This window comes from Protopterus annectens, chromosome 14.part0 (assembly GCF_019279795.1).
Source record: "Protopterus annectens isolate FY-2018-M chromosome 14.part0, PAN1.0, whole genome shotgun sequence".
Lineage (NCBI taxonomy): Eukaryota > Metazoa > Chordata > Ceratodontiformes > Protopteridae > Protopterus > Protopterus annectens.
In genome coordinates, this window is record NC_056748.1 from 536,028,142 (window position 1) to 536,050,902 (window position 22,761).

The following is a 22,761-nucleotide window of genomic DNA, read 5'->3' on the forward strand; positions in this document are numbered from 1 at the left end:
CTGGATTTATATATCATAGACACACACATGACAATATTAAAATGATAATTCATCTTATAGATTATGTTAATAAAGAAAATAAAGAAACACTCATAATTGGCTTAGATATAGAGAAAGCCTTTGATTCCCTAAATTGGGACTATTTATTAAAAATGTTGGTGTTATTTGAATTTCCTCCTTCCTTCCTTTGTTCATCTACTAAATAATATATATACAAATAATTTAGTGTATGTTAAGCTAGGTCTTTTCACCTCTGAATCTATACAAATAACAAAGGGTACTAAACAAGGATGTCCCATGTCATCAATTCTATTTGCTTTGGCTATTGAAATATTGGCAGATTCAATACGTAACAATACAAAAATCAAGGGAGTAGATGTTTATGAGCAATACAATTCTAAAGTAATGCTCTTTGCTGATGACATATTATTAACATTATCCAATACAAAAGAGACATTAGAAGAATTAGATATTTTAATTGACACATTTTACAGGACTTCTGGACTCCATTTCAATAAATCAAAATTTTTATTTTAAATAAAAAAAAGAATTGAAAACAAAGGGAATCACATTATAGGGAAACAAGAATCTACCTTAAAATATCTAGGAATTGAGTTATGCAAGGATAATAATGAATTAGTCTCAAAAAGCTACAATAATATCATCATTACAATTAAAATCTCTGTGGAAAAGTGAAACAAAATAACATTAACATTTGAAGATAGAATACAGTTAATACAAATGGTTTTACTACCCGAGGTTCTATACATAGCTTTGGCAATAAAACTGTTACCAGAAAGGAATACTCAAAGAAATAAACTCATGCCTAATAAAGTTTTTTTGGTTTCCCAAAAGAAACAGAATAGCTTTAATACATCATATCAGACCATCGAAACAACAAAGATTAAACTTTCCTGATATAGAAACATATATAAAAGCATCAATATCTAAAACAATCTCAGATTGGATAAGTCCAAATTATTCTGCAAACTGGAAAGAATTACTAACTGACTGTAATATCAATAAATGAATTTGATTTACAAAAAAATTTCAAATAGATTAAAACAATTTGCCATGGCACATATTATGTATTAGTATGCAATATAACATAACTAAGCCCACTAAAACTCATATGGTTAATTATTACATTGACTCATTTAGGAAAATTATTCATGCAAATATAGATTTAAAAATCTGGTTAGATCTTTTAACAACATTCATAGTTGCAAAGAGATATCCACATAAAATATACAGAGAAATTAATTCTTGGGAACAGAATGGATTTGTTTGTTGGTTTCAATGTATCAAAGAACTAAAAGTTCTGGATATGCAAACAATAGAAACAACATACAAAATTCCACAACATGATTGGCTAAATATGCAAAGCTTTCTGACATATTTGCAAGATTTATGCAGACTAATTAGTAATTCTTCATTTAAAGAAATGCCTAAACTTGTTAAATACCTGTATGAAATCATATATAATGATTATGACATGGGAAATAGTATTTCGACATTTTTCAAGATATTGATAAATTATAAAACAACACCCAAATCCTCATATTGGAATTATATAACAAAAGGACACTCATTACAGCTGACTGAAGAAATTAAATCAAATATTTTATTATCAACAAAACATACATCCTTTACACAATACTGAAGGTTTTTAATTGGAAATGCTTGCACAGAGCATTCTTAACTCCAGATAGAATTTCTAAAATTGGGAATATGTTGGAGGTGTGAGCAAATACACAATGCAGATTGGAATCACATTTTTTGCCTGTGTTAAAAATTAAGCCATTTTGGAATGGTATTAAAAACTTTTTACAAGATTTATTTAATGAATTGTTTAACTTATCTAAAGCTCTAGTATTATTAAATGTGTACGAAAGTCCTCATTTGAATGCGTCGAATATGTATCTAGTATGGACAATACTTGCAATCTCAAGGAAGTGTATAACAAGAAGATGGAATACAAACATCGTACCAACTTTGGAAGACTTCTACAGTCTACTGAAGACCACAGCATTGTTGGAAATTAAAATTAAAAAAATAAAGATTCATCCTAAGCCATTTATTAGCAATACATGGAAAAATGCATTATCATTGATTGACACTTTACGATAATTGTATATATTGAGCTCTGTTACAGTGTCAAGCTGATGTAAATAGTGTACATAGTTATTTAAGATGTTATGTGCAAATACTATGGAATTTATTCAACTGTATTTGAAAAATAAAAACTTTTTTGAGAAAAAAATTTAGCTGGTAGCTGTTACTGCAACTAGAAAAAAATTGTTATATTCTTATCTTGATTATATGTGTCATTCCTTCCGCTTCTAGAAAAATGTATGTGAAAATGTATTTCACTGTATAAAACAATTAGTGATTCTTTTAAAAAAACATTTGCATACATTAAAATGTGAACTTGAAGTTAAATATTTTGATGTATGCCTCCTCCAGGCATCATGCTATTGTAACATACAATTCTGATGTAACTTTACTGTTATGAAATGGTCTATTTCTAATAATAATAATAATATCAACAACAATCATCATCCTGTTGTTTCCAGAGCATATCAAAATATACTGTTATTCTGTATTGTCTTCCCTGATGTCTGTGTTTCATTAACTAGTCAGGTTTTCTGAAATGTTATAAATGAAAAAAGTCAGTCCACTGGTAACTAATGACTAGACATGAATGTATTGGTTAGTCTTGTTGCCTTTCATTCCCAGTGGTTAGGGTTTGATCTTGGCCCTGTACATGTCCTAGAGGATTTTCTTTGCTTTTCCCACATTCATGCAGGTTTGTTCAGCTACTCATAGTTTTCTTCCAAATATATGCCATTTAGGTTTGAGCATCTTCTTTACAAAATACTTAACTTTGTATTCTGAATCTTTTCTCTTGTGTTGCACCTGTAAAGGAATCATTAGCTCAAGGAAATGTACTGTGGAAACAAAACTAAACAGATAAATAATATATTTAGCCATGTATGATTAACCTTGATTATATAACTTGAGCCCCTCACTTTATTTCCACACTTTATGATGCACATTTCTTGCACCACTTTTATTTTAGTGTTCCGTACTTGCTGGCTGTAAAATGTTTGTCATAGAATGCTCACCACAAAATGTATGAATTTCAAATTCTGCTCAGTTCTACTGAAACAGAAGTGTATAGGGTGTATTATTTACTATGTAATGTCTCTTTATTAAATTTACTATGTCTGTTTATATTGTAGTTTGCTCCAAGCAGAGCCTGCAAACTGTCATGCTGACCTGTGCACTACCCCATAAAACAAACACAACTACTAACTAACTATTTAATAACTAAGTAAAAATGCAACTCATTAATTTTATGGAAAGATAACTAAAACTTGATGCAAACACAAACATATACTTAAATATCATTTTGTCTGTCACAACAAATTAAAAAAATATATGGTAATCAATTGACATATAGGTATTGCAATTCTGAGTGACCCTAAAATTTGGACTTACATATACTAGTCAAAGATTGCCATTTCTTGGATTACTACCTTTTCTCTGAGATATCTTGACTTTGGAGTTGTTATGCAGAAGTTCAGAAGGTGTGGGGGGTGCAGGGGGCAGGATTTGTAAAGGAGAACAGGAATGCTTGAGATTAATTTTTCGCCTGTATTTTCAGTCTTTTTTCCTCCCTTTTGGCACTCAGCAGTGAGAGTCTCAACATTTCAATAGGGTGCCTAAAACACTGTAATCAGCATATTCTGAGCAAATTTATAACTTTATTCATCTGATGTCCAGAATGCCCCTGGCAACCTCAACAGCTGTGGCCTTCATTAATTCAAATACGTAGAGGACACTGCAAATTTACCTTTGATCCTTAGATGAAAGTGCCAGTAGCATTTTGCACATTATAAAGCTGTAATGCCAAACTAAAAATATTTCCTTGCTGAATAAGACAGTAGAGAGAGCATTTTCAACTATTAGTCAAAAAGTACTTAGTAAATATTACAAATAATACTTCTGAGTGTATGCATTTATTCGGTGCAATCCTCAGGGAAGTAATGTCTAATTCACTTGTTTACATTGAATATAATATAATATAATATAATATAATATAATATAATATAATATAATATAATATATTATAATATAGGACCCAGGTGAAGGAGTTTTTATTAATAGAGGTAACAGATATAGTTGTTAACATAATCTGTTCTGATTGTAAGGAGGTTGGTTAAGGGTTATTTTAACAGAGTGAGGATTGATGTAGTCATAAAGCGATCAGCATGATAAAACAGATTATTTTTTGGTATGACAGCACTGGTGATTTCAGGCTCACTGACTGTCCTTGAGTGATCTATTCTTTTCTTTATCTGATTCTTATTTGGTTCAGTATGACCTTCCACTGAGGGATTCTCCTCCACAATATGGGATATTAATATTTGAGTAAAGGGGTTTTAGATGGAGCCAATCCAGAATGTGTTCATTGCGTGATACTGTTAACTCCAAGGAGACGTCTTTAATTTGAATGTCCATTTTGGACAACACATACATAGTTTATTATGATAAATGTATGCCAAAACTTCTAAGGAGCAAAAAGAAAAATATCCACTTATCTAAGTAATTCACCACAAATCTTGGGTCATGACTCGAGAGATAATATTTTGCTGGCAAAAAGAAGGCAGGCTGTTCCTGTCATATGAAAAATGACTCGTTGTGCAGAACTCATAACCTACTGACTGTTAAATGACTTGAAATGCAATACCACCTACATCTCTAACCAGGACCTCAACATGAAAATCTGATCCGAAGTGCCACAGAGAATGACAAATGTCCCTCCTGAAAGAGGCTCAAGTGCTGGTCTTATCCCTAAGGAGTAAGGAAACATTGCCCGTATCAGAGCATTTAGCTGAAACATTATGGAAAACCAAATGCCCCAGCCAGCAGGATTTAAGACAATATTACATAAAAGCAGGGTCTCCATCAAAGCACATAATGCCTTTATGACAAGGAAAAAAAATCTCTGCCACAGAAGTCAGTGTTGAGGTGTTATGAAAAAAAAACTGATTTTTCTATTCAAAAGATATTAAGTGTAACCAAATACCTAATTACAAACAATGCAGTGAAATATCATATTGAAAGGGAGGCCTGCTACAAGACCTGGATTTCATATTTTACAAAGAGCTAAGATTTCTGATACAGACTTTAGGGTTCCAAAAAAAAAAAACAAAAAGAAGATGTCACACCAGAGTAGCCTTATATTCCAAACGGGTTTAATGTTACCACTTTCGTTCTCAATTTTCTCAATGAACTTCCTCAGACAAACCCTACACATAGAAATCATTCTTAAATAAGCCACTCATTAAAATGCCATTAAATCCATCCCACTTTTAAAGTACAATCCACATATTTGCCCCTTTCATAATTAAACAGCTTAATATTGTTTTTGGAAGTTTGTGGTTCTAATTTGTGGTTTATAGACTTTACGGTTGTAATGTCACAATAACTTGATAAATTGCGTTAGTGCTTTTAGTTTTCATAACTCAGAAATACTACACTAGAAAAATACAAGCAGGTTATATCGCTGTGATAGAGTTTACCAGCAACACTTTTTAAATTTGGAGATTTAGTGAATTTCTAGGACTAAGTTTTGAGTGGGAAGATAGAGATGCACACAGAATCAAATAATGAAAATGCTTTTACTGATTCCTGCTATCACAAAATCAAATAGATTAACTGAAGTGTTTTTTGCAGAGGGCAAGACACCTTGCACCTCCTTTGGGGGATGTTCACTTTCCCTCTATATTCCTAGCATTTTAAATATTTCTATTATGAGTCAGCAAATGATGGAGAAAGGAAATCAGGCTATGGTTAAAAGCAAATGTTTTTCTTTTACACAAACTAAGAGTCCAGCATTGGCTAAATGATCTTGATTTTCTAAGGGGTAGATTCAGAAACAACCTATCTGTGAGTGTATATGCTGGGATAAAAAGGACCAGTTAATGTATTGCAATAAAATACTCATTCAGAGACACATCAGTTGCAATGAAGAAAGATGTCATTATTGGCTAATTTACATGTCTCTGAATCATGTGGTGATTAGCGCAACATATTAATAAATGCATTGCTGTAGAAATCACTGCTGGTGTCCCATGTATTATGATGGCACTGGCACCACCCTAGTTTAGTCTCACCCCACATACAGACACACCCACTGTTACATCCTTATACCGCTCATCTATTTCTGATTTTACGGAATATCCTTGAGTTTCCCCGTGATGTATGGCTTCCCTTGTCAGAAGTCAGTCAATAATGCAAAACATTAGCGTTTCATATTTCTCATTTCTTATGTAGAGCTTTTTGCTGGAAAATCTGTTGATCTGATGTTGTAAATCTTCATCCTATCCTCAATGAGTGGGTTTGGATCCAGTCTGTTGAATCCAACATGGCTGATGCTAAAGCTCGCAGCCACAAAATCTTTTGAGCTTCTCTCTTACCCACAATACACCTACCTTATTGCCTCAGATCTCATTTGCCGCTTCTAGCTATCAGATATGGTCGACCAGTTTCTCTCGAGCTGTATTAGATAAGTAAAGTTTTTTTTTTGGAATTCTTTCGATTAAGTAGTCTTTAGTTTTTAGTCTTTAGTCTTTAGTTTATTGTGGTTAATATTTCTTCTGTTCTCCCCCTTGCCTGTATGACTTTGTCGTAAATCCTTGTACACCATTGTTGGTATTCCCTTGCCTCTTTTTCTTCACTGGTATCTTTAGAGTTATATAGTTGTAACTTTTTACCCTTTTTGTTGCTGCTACTGTTTTCTTCCCCTTTTCCTTTTCGTACTTGGTACTGTTTGATACTATTGTTACCATCTACCTTCCCTTATGACTTAGTAGTAACTGTTCATACCATTGGTGGTATCCCTCTATCTCTTTTCTTTCCTATAAAAAAAAAAAGGGTACCGTTTCTGATTTTGATTGCCTTTCTACTTACTATTATTTTCGGATACTGCATGATGACTGACAAACCTGCGGGTTTCAAGAAATGCTCCAAATGCAGGCATAAGTTGCCACCCTTGCATGAGCACACCCTTTGTGTGTACTGCTTGGGTCCATTACACTTACAGGAGGACTGCTAAATTTGCTACAAATTTAGTCTGCAAGCTTTAACAGAGTGTAAAAACAAATTAATATTGAAAGGCCTCATCCCTTCCTCTTTTGGAGAAGCCATATCTTCCTTCCCCCTTGGATCCTACATCCTACAAAAAATACTGAACACTAACAACACTACCAAATTCAAACAACTGCTGAGGGAGCATCTTAGAAATACTTGGCTTTGCTCCTGCACAGCAACTGGTTAGCTGCTCCAATTTGCTGTTTCCCCTACTGCTGACTTAATGTCCCCCCCCACTTTTTTTTTTCTTCTTCTGTAACTTTCTCCTTCCCCTATGCACCTTCATTCTCCTCCTTTAGTTGTCTCTTTCCCTTTATCTCATAGGTAACAGATTTCTCAGCCCTTGAATTCATCATCCAGCTTGTCACAAAACTCTGTTAATGGTACATTATTTATTGTCTGCTATTTTGTTAATTTTAATATATTTGTTTCTTCAGCATGGATCCTATATGAACATTGTACTGCCACACTTTCTATATGTACATGCTTTTTTCTAATATGACAACATTGTAATCTGTGGAGCTTTTTTCCCCGGGCCTCCGCTGAAAATGGGCAATTTTTAGGCCCAGTCAGACACACCTGGTAAACAAATGAAAATAAATAAGATAAATAATATCTCAGTCTCTAAAGCTATAGCCTTCCACTTCATCCAAATCTTCCTCAGACTCTTCCTGGAAGAGAAGTACTAAACATCCGGTCTCAACCTTGGATCAGAAAAAGATAAAAATCCAGGATCCAACTCCTTCGTTGGATCCTACAACATCTAAATCAAGCATTATGGATCCTACACTAAGTTGGATCTGAAGACAAAGTCATCAGATCAGACAGAACCCTTGGAAACTCTATATTGTCCTCGGACCAGATATTCTCTGTCAGTGGACCCAGTTCCTGACAAACTTCCATCACCTTTTTTGCAGACACTAGCATCCCCCTCCATTTACTCTACTCGTTCTTCCAGAAGTTTCACAGAAGATGTGGGGAGAGTGGTGAGGAAGATCTTCTCAGCACAGGGGAAGATTGGTTTTCCCTCAACTTCTACCCCTCTGGGTCAGGTTACCTGATCTTCCACTATCCCCTCCCCTGCAATTTCCTCCTGTAACACCATCTGTTGCCTTAGAGTCACAGGATCCCAGTCATCTGGATCTGTCAATCTTGGATCTGACATTATCTCTAAGACCTCTGATCCTTTCTGATCCAGATGGCTCTCAGAGCTGAAGCCTGCCTGCCAGGTCTGGGGTGCAGCATTTAATTCCAAAGTTCTCGGAGCTGTCTCTGTTCATCAGCACCTCGACACTGGACAGTTCAGTTCCGGCTTCCTTCTTGGGGGTGGTGCCGATGGATCAGAGTGAAGGGGATGAATTGGAAACCTGCTTTCTCTGATCAGCACCACTCTCTGGCTCCTTCAAGCTCTGCCTTTGATGCTGCAATGAGAGTGTTCTCTGCCTCAGCAGTCCTGATGAAACTTTCCCCCTTGAATCCTACATATTCAACCATGATGCCCTAGCACCTACAGCCTCAGTATCTTTCTCCACAGGGACAACCTGTATCAAAACCTCAAGTTCCATCCCAGGGAATTTTGATTTCCTCTTCTGAGACTTCCCAGAACATCCCACTAATGAAGTGCCCAGGAAAAGGACATGCAAGAGGAAGCACCTAGACTTCTCCCAGGAGTCTGTCACCAAAGACATGGATTTTGATGGTCAAAGGGTCCCCATGGTCACCTCCTGAAGATGTTCCCTTTGAAGACATCCTCGAAATCCTTAAACAGAGAGTTGGCTGGACATCCTCCAACCCTACACTGGAGGAATCTGTTCTCCTAGAGGCTTTAGGTACAGAACCCTCTACTTCCTGGGTGACTCCACTCACCAATGAGCTCATTGACATGATCTCTAGGCTGGCGTGGAAGGAACCTGACTCCAAAGAACCCATACCTCGGAGACTGGACAGGATAATGGTACCACCTGCAGACAGACAGATGTGGGGGAAAGGGGTTCCAGTTGATGCCATAGTCTTTGCAGCACCACTAAGAAGGAACTAACGAATGAGAGTTCCACTGTCCAGCCACCAACAGGGAGTCATGGGTGATGGACAGACTGAGGAAGCATGTCTTTGGTTCAGTGACCTTTGCCTTGCAGTCGCTGAACTATTTGGCACGCTTTATTAGACTTCAGAGAAATTTGACCAAGGAGTTATCAAATATTGTCTCAGGAGCAGTTTCTGCAGAGGTTCTAGATTCAGTAACTTCTCAGCTGGCAACTCTACAGTCAGTATCCAATAGTTCCATGAGGTTAGTTTCCAACATAGTGGACAGGACCTCAAGAGCTGCGGGTTCAGGCATTTCCATGAGGAGACTTGCTTGGATGTGCTTGTGTGATTGTGCAGAGCCATTTAATTCCAGTTTTGGCAATGCTTCCTTTGACCTTTTTGGCCGTAAGGTGAAAGAAGTGCTCTCCAGGTGTGAGAAGGATGGAAAGATTTTGTCTGCTGTGGGCATACATTTTTCCGCCTCCCCTAAAGACCCTATTCCAGGAATCAGTGGAATGGTCGGAAAATGTGCTCCTTTCCATGACACACATGGAAGAAGTGCCCCCAGGGGCAGAGGGGGAAATTCCAATGGATGCCGTTGCTGTCATGGCAGAGGTGGCCCACAAAACCAGGGTTCACAAAAATATTTCTTTGATAAACCCTACGAGCACTCCTGTACGGAGGCCTGAATGTCCACCTCTGGAGGCAGTTGAGGGACAATTATCCCTGCACTAGAGAGCCTAGCTAGATTTAACAAAAGATACTTTGGTGCAGAGGATTATATCAAGAGTTTATATAATACTACTTTCCATACCACCACCAATTCCCAGAAAAATCTCCAATGTTCCACCCAGTCAGAGGGATCAAGCAAGAATTAAGATTCAAAAGCTGCCAGGAAAAAGAGTCATCCACGAGGTCCCACCAGACAAGATAGAATCTGGAACTTACTCAAGGTTCTTTTTAGTGACAAAGAAAATGGAGACTGGAGACCAATTTTGGACCTCACAAATCTAAACAAATCTGTTCATCAAGCCAAGTTCCAGATGGTCTCAGTTCAGTCCATTCTCCCTTTTCTAGGCAAAGATGACTGGATGTGCTCGATAGATCTTCAGGACGCCTACTATCATATAAAAATGAACAGATGATCCAGAGAGTACCTATGCTTCCAGCTGGGAGCCAGTCACTACCAATTGAGAGTACTGTCCTTTGAACTCACCACAGGCCCCAGGGTGTTCACCAAATGCATGACAGTAGTAGCAGCCTACCTCAGGCTGCAGAGATTCCGGGTGTTTCCCCTACCTGGATGACTGGCTTATTACCCCTCCGACCAGGCATCACCTCATTCATGCAAGGGATCAGGTTCTGCACACCTGTGCTCTCCTAGGAATAACCATAAACTACAGCAAATCACAGCTTCAATCAACTCAGACATTGGGATTTACTGGAGCGCTACGCAACACAAAGACTGCTATTACTTTCCTTCCACCACATCAAGTTCAAACAATAAGATCACAAGTCAAGAAGGTTATAGGAAACACATCAACCTCAGCCTGCACAGTTCTCCAAACTCTAGTTATATCAGGTTACCAGTATTTATTCCCAAGTTTACCAACAAAGGAGACTGTATCTTACATTTACTGGCTATTCATAGACAATTGCGATTCTGTCTTCACAGAACAGAATAAATTAGGAAAGCTTGCCAACTGTTCATGTCCTTCTCTAAACCAAAATTACAGAAACCAGTTTCCAAAGTTGCCCTATCAAAATGGCTGACAAATTGTATCTCCTTTGTCTATGCTAAATTGAGCGTTCCTATTATACACCCCTTGAAAACACAGTCCACTAGATCCATGGCTACTCCCATGTTTTTTCAGTCAAGGGTGCCTATGGATGATATTTGTGCAGCAGCAACTTGGGCTACTCTTCATACCTTTATCACACATTACAAGTTAATCTGGTCTCCAGAGGTAGGGCATCATTTGGTTCTCTACACAGCCAGATAACTATGAATCCCTTGGCTGTGTAAATGTCTCATGACATGCATTTCCATGGCAGAGCACATGACCAGTTATGATATGCCTCTCCCTGAAATACCTCATTAACATTGTAGTAAGCCTTGGAGACTGCCCGCTCTGGCCATTCTATAGAATGCTTGCAATCAGTGCACTAGGGCTCTCTATGAATGAGAAAGGGCTAGCACCAGAGGAAAAATGGTCGCTTAAAGGCTTATCACTGGTGGAAGCTCTTTCTGAATCCTAGGATAAGGTTTTTTGTCTTTGTGTTCAGATCTTTGTTTTATTCACTATGATACTTCTGCCAAAATGGTTTGTTATGTTATATCGCTTATATGGAAATCCTAAGACAGACACTAGAATTTTTCTCAAGCCAGTTGAACATTACCTTCGCTTTTATTTCCAAGAATTAACCTAGCCCACATCATTAAACATTTGAAGTATTTTTCTACCCTTCTAGAGGAGCACAATATATTTTTGTTAGCTATTTTGTAATTAAAATAGACCCACGTTTTGCTTTGTTTATTTTATGCACTAGTTTTAATTGATGACACTTATGTTTTGTGCCAACAAATAGTGTAATAAATACATTCATTTTGCTTCATTTTTATTTGTTTGCTTGTACTGTATTTTAAGTGATACCCCTCCTGTTTTTTACTGGTTAATACTGTAAACTACGTTCATTTTTCGGTTACCAGAAACCTGGTAAAGGTAAATGCTGAATGGAAACATGCATGAAGTGATGACTTGACACGGTACATTGTATTTACATTCTGCCTTCTCAGACTGTCAGACACTAGAAATGCAACTTTGTGGCCTCTATCAAAACATAAGACCAAGCAGTAGACAGGATGCATAACACAAAATGTATTGCCATTGTCCAAACCACACAAAAGTAGAGAAACAAGTAATTAGTCACAAGGTGTGGAAGGTGTTCTGAAACAGCCATAGTAACCGGACTCATTGTAAGGGCCAGAGGTGGAAATAGACAACCTAGAAAATGTAATGGAATAGCCATTGGTTGAGTTCTGCTAATCCACACAGACATGACTCCAGCATTGGCATGCAGTTTATTTCTGTGCAGTCATCAATGTAATTCTGTATAATAACCAAGTACTAATTCAGTACAGAACCACTACACAACTGCTTCTGTGCAGAATATTTTGTTTTGGAATATTAACAGGGAAGCTCTGAGGCAGGGGAGTGGAGTTTCATTAGACAATTAATATTAACCGAAATTCCCCTACATTGTTCCCATAGTAACTCTGTTAACTTAAATAATTTATTAAACAGTAAAATGTGTGTGAGGTACCCCTCATGGTGTAACTAAGCAGTGATTTCTCTTCCTGGTCCTTGTTCTTAGTGTGATGGATTGTATCTTCAACATTTAGTAATTGTCAGGAGCCGGTATGGTCATATGGGGAACAGAGACACAAACACTTCATCAGTACATTCTTTTGAGGGAGCCTGTTAATGGAGGATAACCAATTCCTTACCATGGATATCTACGGCCACTGTACCCAGAGAGCCTCAGTGAATTAGAAGCTAGATAAATAAGAGAAAAATACACTTACTGCAAGATACTTACCAGCCAATGCTAAGGGTATAATATTTACCGGCCAATGCTAAGGGCATGATACTTACTGGCCAATGCTAAGGGCATGATACTTACCAGACAATGCTAAGGGCATGATACTTACCAGCCAATGCTAAGGGCATGATACTTACAGGCCAGTGCTAAGGACATGATACTTACTGGCCAATGCTAAGGGCATGATACTTACCGGCCAGTGCTAGGGCATGATACTTACCAGCCAATGCTAAGGGCATGATACTTACAGGCCAGTGCTAAGGACATGATACTTACTGGCCAATGCCAGGGCTACCTACCAGACAATGCTGCATGAATGATACTTACCAGCCAATGCTAAGGGCATGATACTTACAGGCCAGTGCTAAGGACATGATACTTACTGGCCAATGCTAAGGGCATGATACTTACCAGACAATGCTAAGGGCATGATACTTACCAGCCAATGCTAAGGGCATGATACTTACAGGCCAGTGCTAAGGACATGATACTTACTGGCCAATGCTAAGGGCATGATACTTACCGGCCAGTGCTAGGGCATGATACTTACTGGCCAATGCTAGGGCACGATACTTACCAGCATAAAGAGTCAGGGGTTGACTTAGTGGTCCTGTTATAGGTACAACTGCATTATGCAATGACTCTGTGTAGGTCATTCAAGCAAGACCATTTACAGTGACTCCTGACACCCTTCATTAGTTTATTACAGTTCTTAAATGTATACCATGAAGTAACCTACAGCAATTGCAAAGTGGCACTAAATGAAGCAATAGGCAGAAAATATGACAAGAATGAATTTTCACAGTGCATTTATTGAAATTTATTGCATATCCAGTAACCTTTGACCCATTTACATTGCTAAATATTTTCTTGACAGTTTATTTTGCACTATCTTGATAAAAAGCAAATGTTTACAACTAGATATAATAGTGGTCACACTGGCAAGGGAAAATACAGTTTATATCAACAATTTAGACTAAGTATCTAATAAATCTGCATGTTTCATGGAGGAGGGGAGGGATATGGAACATCCACAGAGATGTGGAGAACATATAGACACCACACAGGTACACTGAAAGGAGGTCAGGATTGAACTATGAGGAGAAACCTCACCCCTGAACTGCTGTGCTGCCCTGAGTACGTGAAAGGTGGTAGCCTATGGGAATGACAGTCAAAATAATGGCCCTTTTGTTTATTTTTATTTACTTAAAGGTTGCATCAGTTTATATTAACCAGAAACACCGTTTTACAGAAACGTAATATGACATTCAAGAGGATATTTGACATTAAAGTTTGTGGGTTCCCAAATTTTGGTGTAAATTGTTGCATCTCATTTCTGAAGACATCAGTGAATATATATGGTATGCAATGACAGACAAGGTAGAGAATTGAAAATCTATTTTGTATTGTGTCATTTCTGAATAGGAAGACAATCTCCTAAGTTATTTCAGTTGGTGCACTGATTGGATGTGTGCTGTCACATAAGCACTATAGCGTGCACTCCTTAAAAGGGCTGTTATGCTTCTTCCCAGAGTCGTACATTAGAGCCTTCACTTTCTGATTGCTTCACCGTTCCAACCATATTATTCCCGGATAGCGTTCTGTCAGTGCGTTTCTCACTTGAGTGGCGTGACCTTTTTCTCGAGTTGCTACAGTGCATGTCACCTATGAAAGTCAAAACATTAGCACATTATTAGTTACAAAAGTATAAAGGTGAAGCCACCTTCTTGGATGGAATGAAAACAAAAATGAATACTTTGTCTAACTTAGCATGATATATAAGAGAGTAGTTTTGGTTAAACAGCTCATAATAATAGCAATAATGTCCAGGTCATAGTACGTTGCTATCAAAAACATAGGAACGGACTGCTAAGGGAATAAGATACATACAAGCATGGACGTTCTAAACTGGGAATGTGGATATGTGCCAAATGGGTAGCCTGATGAATCCAGCATAAAACACTGAGGGAAATGCTAAAACAGTTAGTATGGGATACAGGACTGTACTTTAGCTAGTGGGAAACAAACATAGTACGGAAATAAACAAAGTGACTATCCTGGAATGAGAGAGAGTGTGTGTGTGTGTGTGTGTGTGTGTGTGTGTGTGTGTGTGTGTGTGTGTGTGTGTGTGTGTGTGTGTGTGTGTGTATGTGTGTATGCACATTATGTTATTGGTTCATAGGTCAGTACTAGGCTGCTGATTCAGAAGACCATAAGCAACCTATCCACAATTATCTCTGACTACATCAGACTATACTCGGCCCTCATAAGACCAATAATTGAGTACAGTGCTGGCTTTTGCATGTACGTCACCAGACACCTGCAACAACTGGAGACACCACAGAGATTTCTCACCAAGAAATTACAGGGTACACAAAACAAGCCTTATGCAGAAAGACTGAAAGCCCTGTCACTGTATTCTGTCTCCTAAAGGTTGCTAATGGGGGATCTGTACCTGGCTTAGAAGGCAGTTTCTAACCCAGCCCTGATAGAAATGCTACACATTCGTAAATCAAACTACACGAGCGTCACTCACTCCAGGGATCTTAACCTAGTTTCGGACATGAACAGGTCATGTTGGAGAGATAGATATATCTCCCAGAGACTGCCACTTCTCTGGCGCAAGCTTCCAATTCTCATGAAACAGAGCCCCTCAATGACCATACCTCTCAACAACCCCTGATTTTCAGGGATGTCCCTGATTTTGATTCAAATTTTAGCTTTGTCCCTCTTAATCCCTCTTAACACCAGTGCCTTTTTGACCAAAGGTGGTGAATTACACTTAATAAATAATGACAATAATTAAGAGCTGATTCCTTATTTTACTTCAGGAAATGTATATTAATTCATATTCTCTAATTGTGTTAATGTCTCAAATTAATAGAACTAATATTTTAAAAGTGTCCCTGATTGCCCCTGACTTTTTTTGGATTTGTCCCCTGATTCTGTTGAGATTTGTCCCTGATTGGTTGAGAGCTATGTCCATGACTCTCTTCAAACACAACCTAGATCAAAGGATGGGTGACCACAAATTCACTCCTGGGGTGGCACCCATGTCCCCCCTGGACAGATGAAGTCTCTCATAACTACCGTAGACCCTTACCTCTGCTAACTTCACTCACCTAACCACCGACAATTGGGGCAAGTCAGGATAAACATGACTAGGCTTCTAATGGGTTTAGGGCTGTTAGTCTACTAACCTTCTATGAATCTATGAACAATACCTCAGAACATAGGTACCCACTGACATGACTAATTTATACCTAGATTTAATCCCTTTCAATGAGGGCTTGAAGGGGTCAGACCCAGGGTATAGTTATGATTAATGATCCACTCATGCAGGTTACGCTTAAACAGGGTTAGGAAGCTACTTTGCTTTATATTTAATTGATGTCTATTCCATAAAAGTGGAATTCTCTGGGACACACACACCTATATATATATATATATATATATATATATATATATGTGTGTGTGTGTGTGTGTGTGTGTGTGTGTGTATAGATGGGTTTATGTTGCTTGATTGAAATTTTACTATCTTGAACAAGCAACATCGAGACCCATTAAAGCGAAAGTGCACTAGATCGAAAGTGCACTTTCACAAAAACCGGTTCTCAGAACTGGCAAAAAACAAAAAAAAAAACTGATTCCCTACTTAAATATACTAACTCCGAGATCGCACTACAGTGGGGAAAAGGATATATTTCCTTATCCTCACTGTAATGCGCTTTGGAGAACCAGCTTTTGTGAAAGTGCACTTTCGATTTACTGCATTTTCTCTTCAATAGGCTCGATCTGCTGGTTGTCGAGAAAGTGAGTTTTCAACAATCAGACGTAGACCCATATATATATATATATATGGGTCCCCTTCACATTGCCGACACTTCAAAATGCCGAATTTCATTTGGCCGAGACCATATGACCGACATTTGAAATGTCAACAATGCAGAACCGGCATCTCCGTACAGTGCGGAATGGAAAGATTTCCATTCCTGCACTGTAGTGCGATCTCGGAGTTGGTATATTTAAGTTACAGGGGGTGTGGGGGGCAGAGCCCCCCATGGGAGTTGCAGGTGGGCTTTCCCCCCTGCTAGCAGTGTTTAGGTAAGTGTTTTTTTTTTTACTTTTCTATTTCATATGTTCGACATTTCAAATGCTGATCATATGGTCTCGGCCACATGAAATTCGGCATTTTGAAGTGTCGAACATATGAAGTAGATTCATATATAAATATATAAATATATGGATCTAGAACTTTTGATTGAAAGATCAAAATCCCAAACCCATTACCACCAAACACACTTTAACGAAAGCACTTTCATCGAAAAAGTGCTTTCGTTAAAGTCTGTTAAAAAAAAAACCACAAAATCTACTTGAATGCAGGGGGGCAAACCCCCTGCATCCCCCCTACTTTAATATTCTCACCACAAGGTCGCACTACAGTAAGGAAAAGGGAATTTTCCCTTACCGCACAGTAGTATGATCGGAACAAGCAAACTTACGCGAGTGTGCTGCTTCGGTGTCCAGCATTTTCGCGCAAGTATGCTCGACAAATTAGGATTTGGTGAAAGATGAAGTCGAGCATCTGTATGGATCCCAAATATATGTGTGTGTGTGTGTGTGTGCGTGTGTGCGTGTGTGTGTGTGTGTGTGTGTGTGTATATATATATATATATATATATATATATATATATATATATATATATATATACACACACACACACACACACACACACACACACACACACACACACACACACACACACACACACACACACACACACACACACACATACACATATCACCAGCCCAGCAGGTCTTATTTATGTTTTGGTGGAAGTTAACATGTCTTGAGTGGGTGTTGACAATGTTATTAGTTTTGCAAATGTGCCACATAGGACTAGCTTCTTCAAAGCTTTGTAACCTAGGTAGAGGACACCTCTACAGAGTCTGTTGGAGACAGAAAAAGAGAGAGAGTGTGCTTTATGGTGGTCTGGTTAGCTCAAGTAAGGTAGGACTTTGATTATCTTAATGAGGAAACACTCTCGTCTCTCAAGCTGATTCATATGCATGCTTAGGTGAGTACATACCAAAGTGGCCATTACATTCTATTATGGGCTTGATGATGGAGGACTAGAGAGGAAGGATAACATTTTTAGATGTAGAAGAAATACCACTGGTAATTAGTCTGGCAAGGCAAAAAGATTTTCTAACAGCAGTGGATACATGGTGATTAAAGGGTAATTTGTTATCTGCAAAAGTCTCAGATCCCTAATGAGTCACCTTTCAAAGTGGTGTTATCTATGCAGTATGTGCATAGTTTTCCAGTTTTGCCTTATGGTGCAATGTTGCATTTCTAGGCATTTAGTTTAGGCTTTGGTCCAGGCACCACTTATTGCAGTGTGTTTGTCCCTCCTGAAGAGTTTAAAAGGCAGACTTTGAGTTATTAGCCATATGTCCTTGATATCAGTCTTGACATCAGGCAAGTAACTAACAAACATGAGTGGTCCTAGGACTGTTTTCCAGGAGACATCACTTGAAAATATTCTTTTCAAAGACAGCATACTTCCCACAGTAACAAATTGGATTCTGTCAGTTAGGGAGTTTGTTATCCAGCAGGTGACATAGGTAGTTTACAATTACTTTGCTTAGCTTGCTGATAATGCGAGAATGATGCCCTGGCAGTGTGAACAAATTTGCCCAAGTCTAATGCATCAGTAACATGTTGAAAGATGTCCACCAGCTTCAAGAAGCAGAATCTGTCTTTAACCATTGAAATGGCTTAGTTCTAGGGCTTGTCAACTGCCTATGCCTTTGTTAATAAGTTATATAATGAAGCATTCCATTGCTTTGCAAATAAGTCTGGTGAAGGTTATAGGTCTATAGTTTCCTGGATCAGTAGTGGATCTCTCCTATGTGGAGCCATATGACCACAGCAGTTCTCTACTCCTCTGGCACAAATCCAGTGGGAAGGCTAAAGTTGAACAGGCTTAGTAGTGAGCCTACCAGGCAGTATCCGTTGCTAACAAGAAGACATCCTGGCACATTATCAGGAGCAAGTATTTTTGGCCTTTGAGAAAGCATTCACGACCTGTTCAGGGGTGACTAAAGGGGGTGGTGAGGCTGTACTAATAAGTTGGGGAGAGTTGGGGGAGATAGGAGAGTAAGGTTGAATTTGTCCACTAATATGCTGATCATGTCCTCAGGGCAGGGTAAGTGTACTTGTACTGTATTATCACTGAGCATTGGTGGGCATTATCTCCAAGGTTTCTGACAAAGCTGGAAAAACTTTGTGGTTATCCTTAACAGAGACAGCAATTCTCAATTCATACTTACTATTGCAGTATTTAATTTTATTTCTTCCACAGTAAATATGACTTGAGAATTGCTACCTCTGTTAAGGACAACCACAAGTGAATAAATACAAATAAATCTTATTAATTGTTTAGAGAGACTCTCACATCTTATACAGAGAAACACTTCTTTGTAAATGTTTTATAGGTTCATAGGTAGGTACTAGGCTATCTGCCTGAGGGCATTTATAAGCCTAGCCAGAGTGTGTCGGCTTTCGCCGCCCCATTGATTGCTGAATCCCAACTGATCCCCTGTCAAGCAGAGCCAATGAAGTGATCCCAGGGGTGTATTTTCTGTTACCTGTCCACTCGTCAAGGTTTCTCTTGAAGAGTGTTAGTGAGGGGCTCTGCCTGATGTAATTTGGAATTTTGTTCCAAAGCATGGGGAGTCTCTGTGACAGGAATCTATCCCTCCAGTGTGTTCTATTTATTGTTGTGGCGAGGTTTAGCTCACTAGAGCACATGGCTCGCAGTGACTTGGATTTCTTTAGGTGGAGCATGTCCATCAATTTTGAGTTGGACATGGCTTTGTAAGTCATTCAGAGATCACCTCTGAGTAAGCAATGTGCCACTGAATACAGCCAGAGTTTTTTCAGTCGGGCTGCATAGGACATATGTTTGAGACCAGTAATCCTCTTGGTGAGGTACGTTTGTGGTCTTTCCAGCTGTTGGAAGTGTCTTGTGAGGTTCATCCCAAATAGGGCATTGTACTCTATGATGGGTCTAATGAGTGATGAGTAGAGGGGCACTATAACCTCTTTATTTCTAGATGTGAACCCTTTAGTAATTAGATGGGCCACATAGAAGGATTTCCTAACTACTTTGGCAATATGATTGTCAAAGGAGAGATTACTATCTACTGGGTCCCCAGATCTCTTATTACCTCTTCTGTATTAAGGGGGTTGCCACCTATCTGGTAATTCGTGGGTGTTTTGTTTTTCCCAAACGGGATGACTATGCATTTTTTGGCATTTAGCTTGAGGCCATGACTTTTACACCAGGTGTCTGTCTCAGTAAGGCCCTTTTGGAGGATGTCTGTGCCAGCCATAGAGTCAATTATGGCTCCCAGTTTGCAGTCATCAGTGAACTTGGTTAGCCATAGTCCTCCTGTGTTTGCCTGTACTTCTGAGAAGTATATGCCAAACAGTAGGGGTCCCAGGACTGAGCTTTGCGGGACACCACTTGTGACTGGTTTAGAATCGGACCTGGAGCCCGCTATTCTTACTGTGTGAGTTCTGTCTGTAAGCCAGTTGGCAACCCATCTCATGACGTAGGGGTTTATGTTCAGGCTGGTGAGTTCTTCTGTAATACCCAAGTGGGGAATGGTGTTGAAAGCCTTGGCAAGGTCAAGATAGGCTGTGTGAACCACCTTTCCTTCGTCTATGGCCTTGGTGACTGTCTCGAAGAAGTCAACCAGGTTTAGTAGGCATGATCTGCCCTTAACAAAGCTGATCTGGGTCGTTGCAAGTGTTTGGAGGGTCCCAATGTCTTTGTTAATGAGTTCCATGATGATGCGCTCCATAGCCTTGCAGACCAGGCTAGTCAGGCTTATGGGGCTGGCCCCTCCTTTGTGGAGAGGAATAACCGTTGCTGTGCACCATTCTATGGGCGCGTAGCCTGTGGAGAGGCTGAGGTTGAACAGCGTGTTTAGGTGGGGGGTTAGTTTGTTCTGTAGTTCGTGCAAGATGCAGCTTGGGACACCATCTGGTCCCATTGACACTGTGGTTTTGGCTTTTGAAAGGGCTGTTTTCACCTGTGCATCTGTGATTTTTGGGACACTACACTTTTCTGGTATTGTTGTGGGCCCTTTTGGAGGTGAGAGGGGGATGAAGTTTGCACTGAATCTATCTGCCAGGATGATGGCAATATCAGTAGGTTCAGTATATTTTGTGCTATTTTGCACTAGCTCAGTGCATATCTGTGAGTTGCCACTTAGATTCTTAACATAGCTAAAGAAGGCTTTGTGGTTATCTTTCGAATCCTTGGCTATTTTTCTTTCAAAGTTAGCCTTGGATGATTTCATGAGAGACCTCAGTTTCTTACTGATACTGATCAGGGATGTCTTTCCTTCTTGGGATTTGCTTTTTTTCTGAACTAGTTTCCTCCTTCTATTGTATAACCTGTTTATGGCAAGGGTCCACCAGACTGGTTTCCTTCTCTTAGAGGAGTGAGTCTTGGTTTTGCTAGGGATGGCACAATCCATGCATCCTTGTAGGTGCTCATAGAGTGCATTTGTAAAGGTTTCTGCATCTTGGGCAGTGTTATCCTTTAGCGTGGGGGCTGTGAAATGTACCACCTCTATCTTAAGTAAGGTGAAGTTTGCTTTAGAAAAGTTTTTTACTGTGGTTTCCTTAGTTGGGGTGGTGGTGGGGTGTGGACAGCCAGAGTGATTAGTTTATGGTCTGATCTAACCAGTGATGGGTTGACCTCTGGTGTGGAACACTTGTCACCCATGTTGGTGATGACCAGGTCCAATATGTTTTCACCTCTGGTAGGGGAGTTTACCAGCTGATCCAGGGCGTTTGAGTTGATGAAGTCCAGGAAGCACTGGGCCTGGGAATTTGTACTCGAGTAGTTTTCCCAGTGAATGGTAGGGTAACTGAAATCGCCCAATATCAGAGTGTTTGGTAGGACCTTCATGTTTTCCAGTGTCTCCAGAAAGGTGGAGTGGTGGTCCTGGGTCATGGAGGATGATCTGTAGCAGGCCACAATTTGTATTGCAGATTTGCCTGATGTTAGTTGCACATGGATGATCTCAGCGGTATCATGCTGTGCCACTAACTTGGAGGTGTAGGTATCCTTGATGAATATGGATACACCCCCTCCTTTTGTGTTTTGGTCCGTGTTCTGTGGCCGAAACGTGTGGCATGAGTTGTAGCCCGGTAGTACTGGGGTGCTCTCTGGAGCCTTGAACCAGGTTTCAGTTACTGCACAGATGTCGATGTTCTCCATACTGAGGAGTGCTTTGAGTGCGTGCATTTTGAGGTTTAAACTCCTGGCGTTGAATAGCATAGCCCTCAGTTTTTTGTTAATTGTGCTGTTTACGGAGGTGGGTTTGACTTTTGAGCCTTGCCTAAAAAAGGCACTATGGGGGCAGCAAGAGCCTTGGTCAGTATTCAAAAGCCTAGGGGTGGCAGGTGCAAGCCGTCTCTTGTGAAGCAACGTGGCTTGTCGAGCATGTCGTCCCAGGCTGACAGACACTGGATCCCCTTTGAATGACACCAGAAGCTTAGCCAATTGTTGAAATTGATAATTTTGTCTTTATACTGAGGTATTATTCTTGGTGAGGGCAGGATGCTATTCAGGGTCAGGGTCATACCAGCCTAGGCTACATGATCAGAGAGCTCTTCCATGTCTCTTTTCATGTAGTCTAGGGAGGTAGGTCTCAGGTCATTCACACCAACATGAACAATGACAGAGTCATATTTGTACTTGTTTTTATCAGATTTTCTCTGATATGGCCAAAGTGGATATACTGTTTGTTTAGCTTTTCATCATAATGCATGACCTGAGCTGGTGTCTATAACTATTGGTGCTCATGCAGACTCTATGACTGTGTGTTATCTCATTTTCATACTTATGTTGGACTTCTTTTCCTAACTGATATGTCTGTTCTTAC

The 22,761-nt window shown here is 39.3% G+C and overlaps 1 protein-coding gene across 1 annotated transcript in view; it reads right to left on the reverse strand.

Moving 5' to 3' along the window:
* Positions 1–13,597: 13,597 nt before the first annotated feature.
* The window catches only part of LOC122789085 (L-threonine ammonia-lyase-like), a 796,205-nt gene continuing 787,041 nt past the window's right edge, over positions 13,598–22,761 (reverse strand). The window contains exon 10 of the mRNA XM_044056286.1: positions 13,598–14,454. Within this exon, the coding sequence (XP_043912221.1) occupies positions 14,356–14,454 (99 nt within the window). The 3' untranslated portion in view covers positions 13,598–14,355. The remainder of the gene's footprint in view (positions 14,455–22,761) is intronic.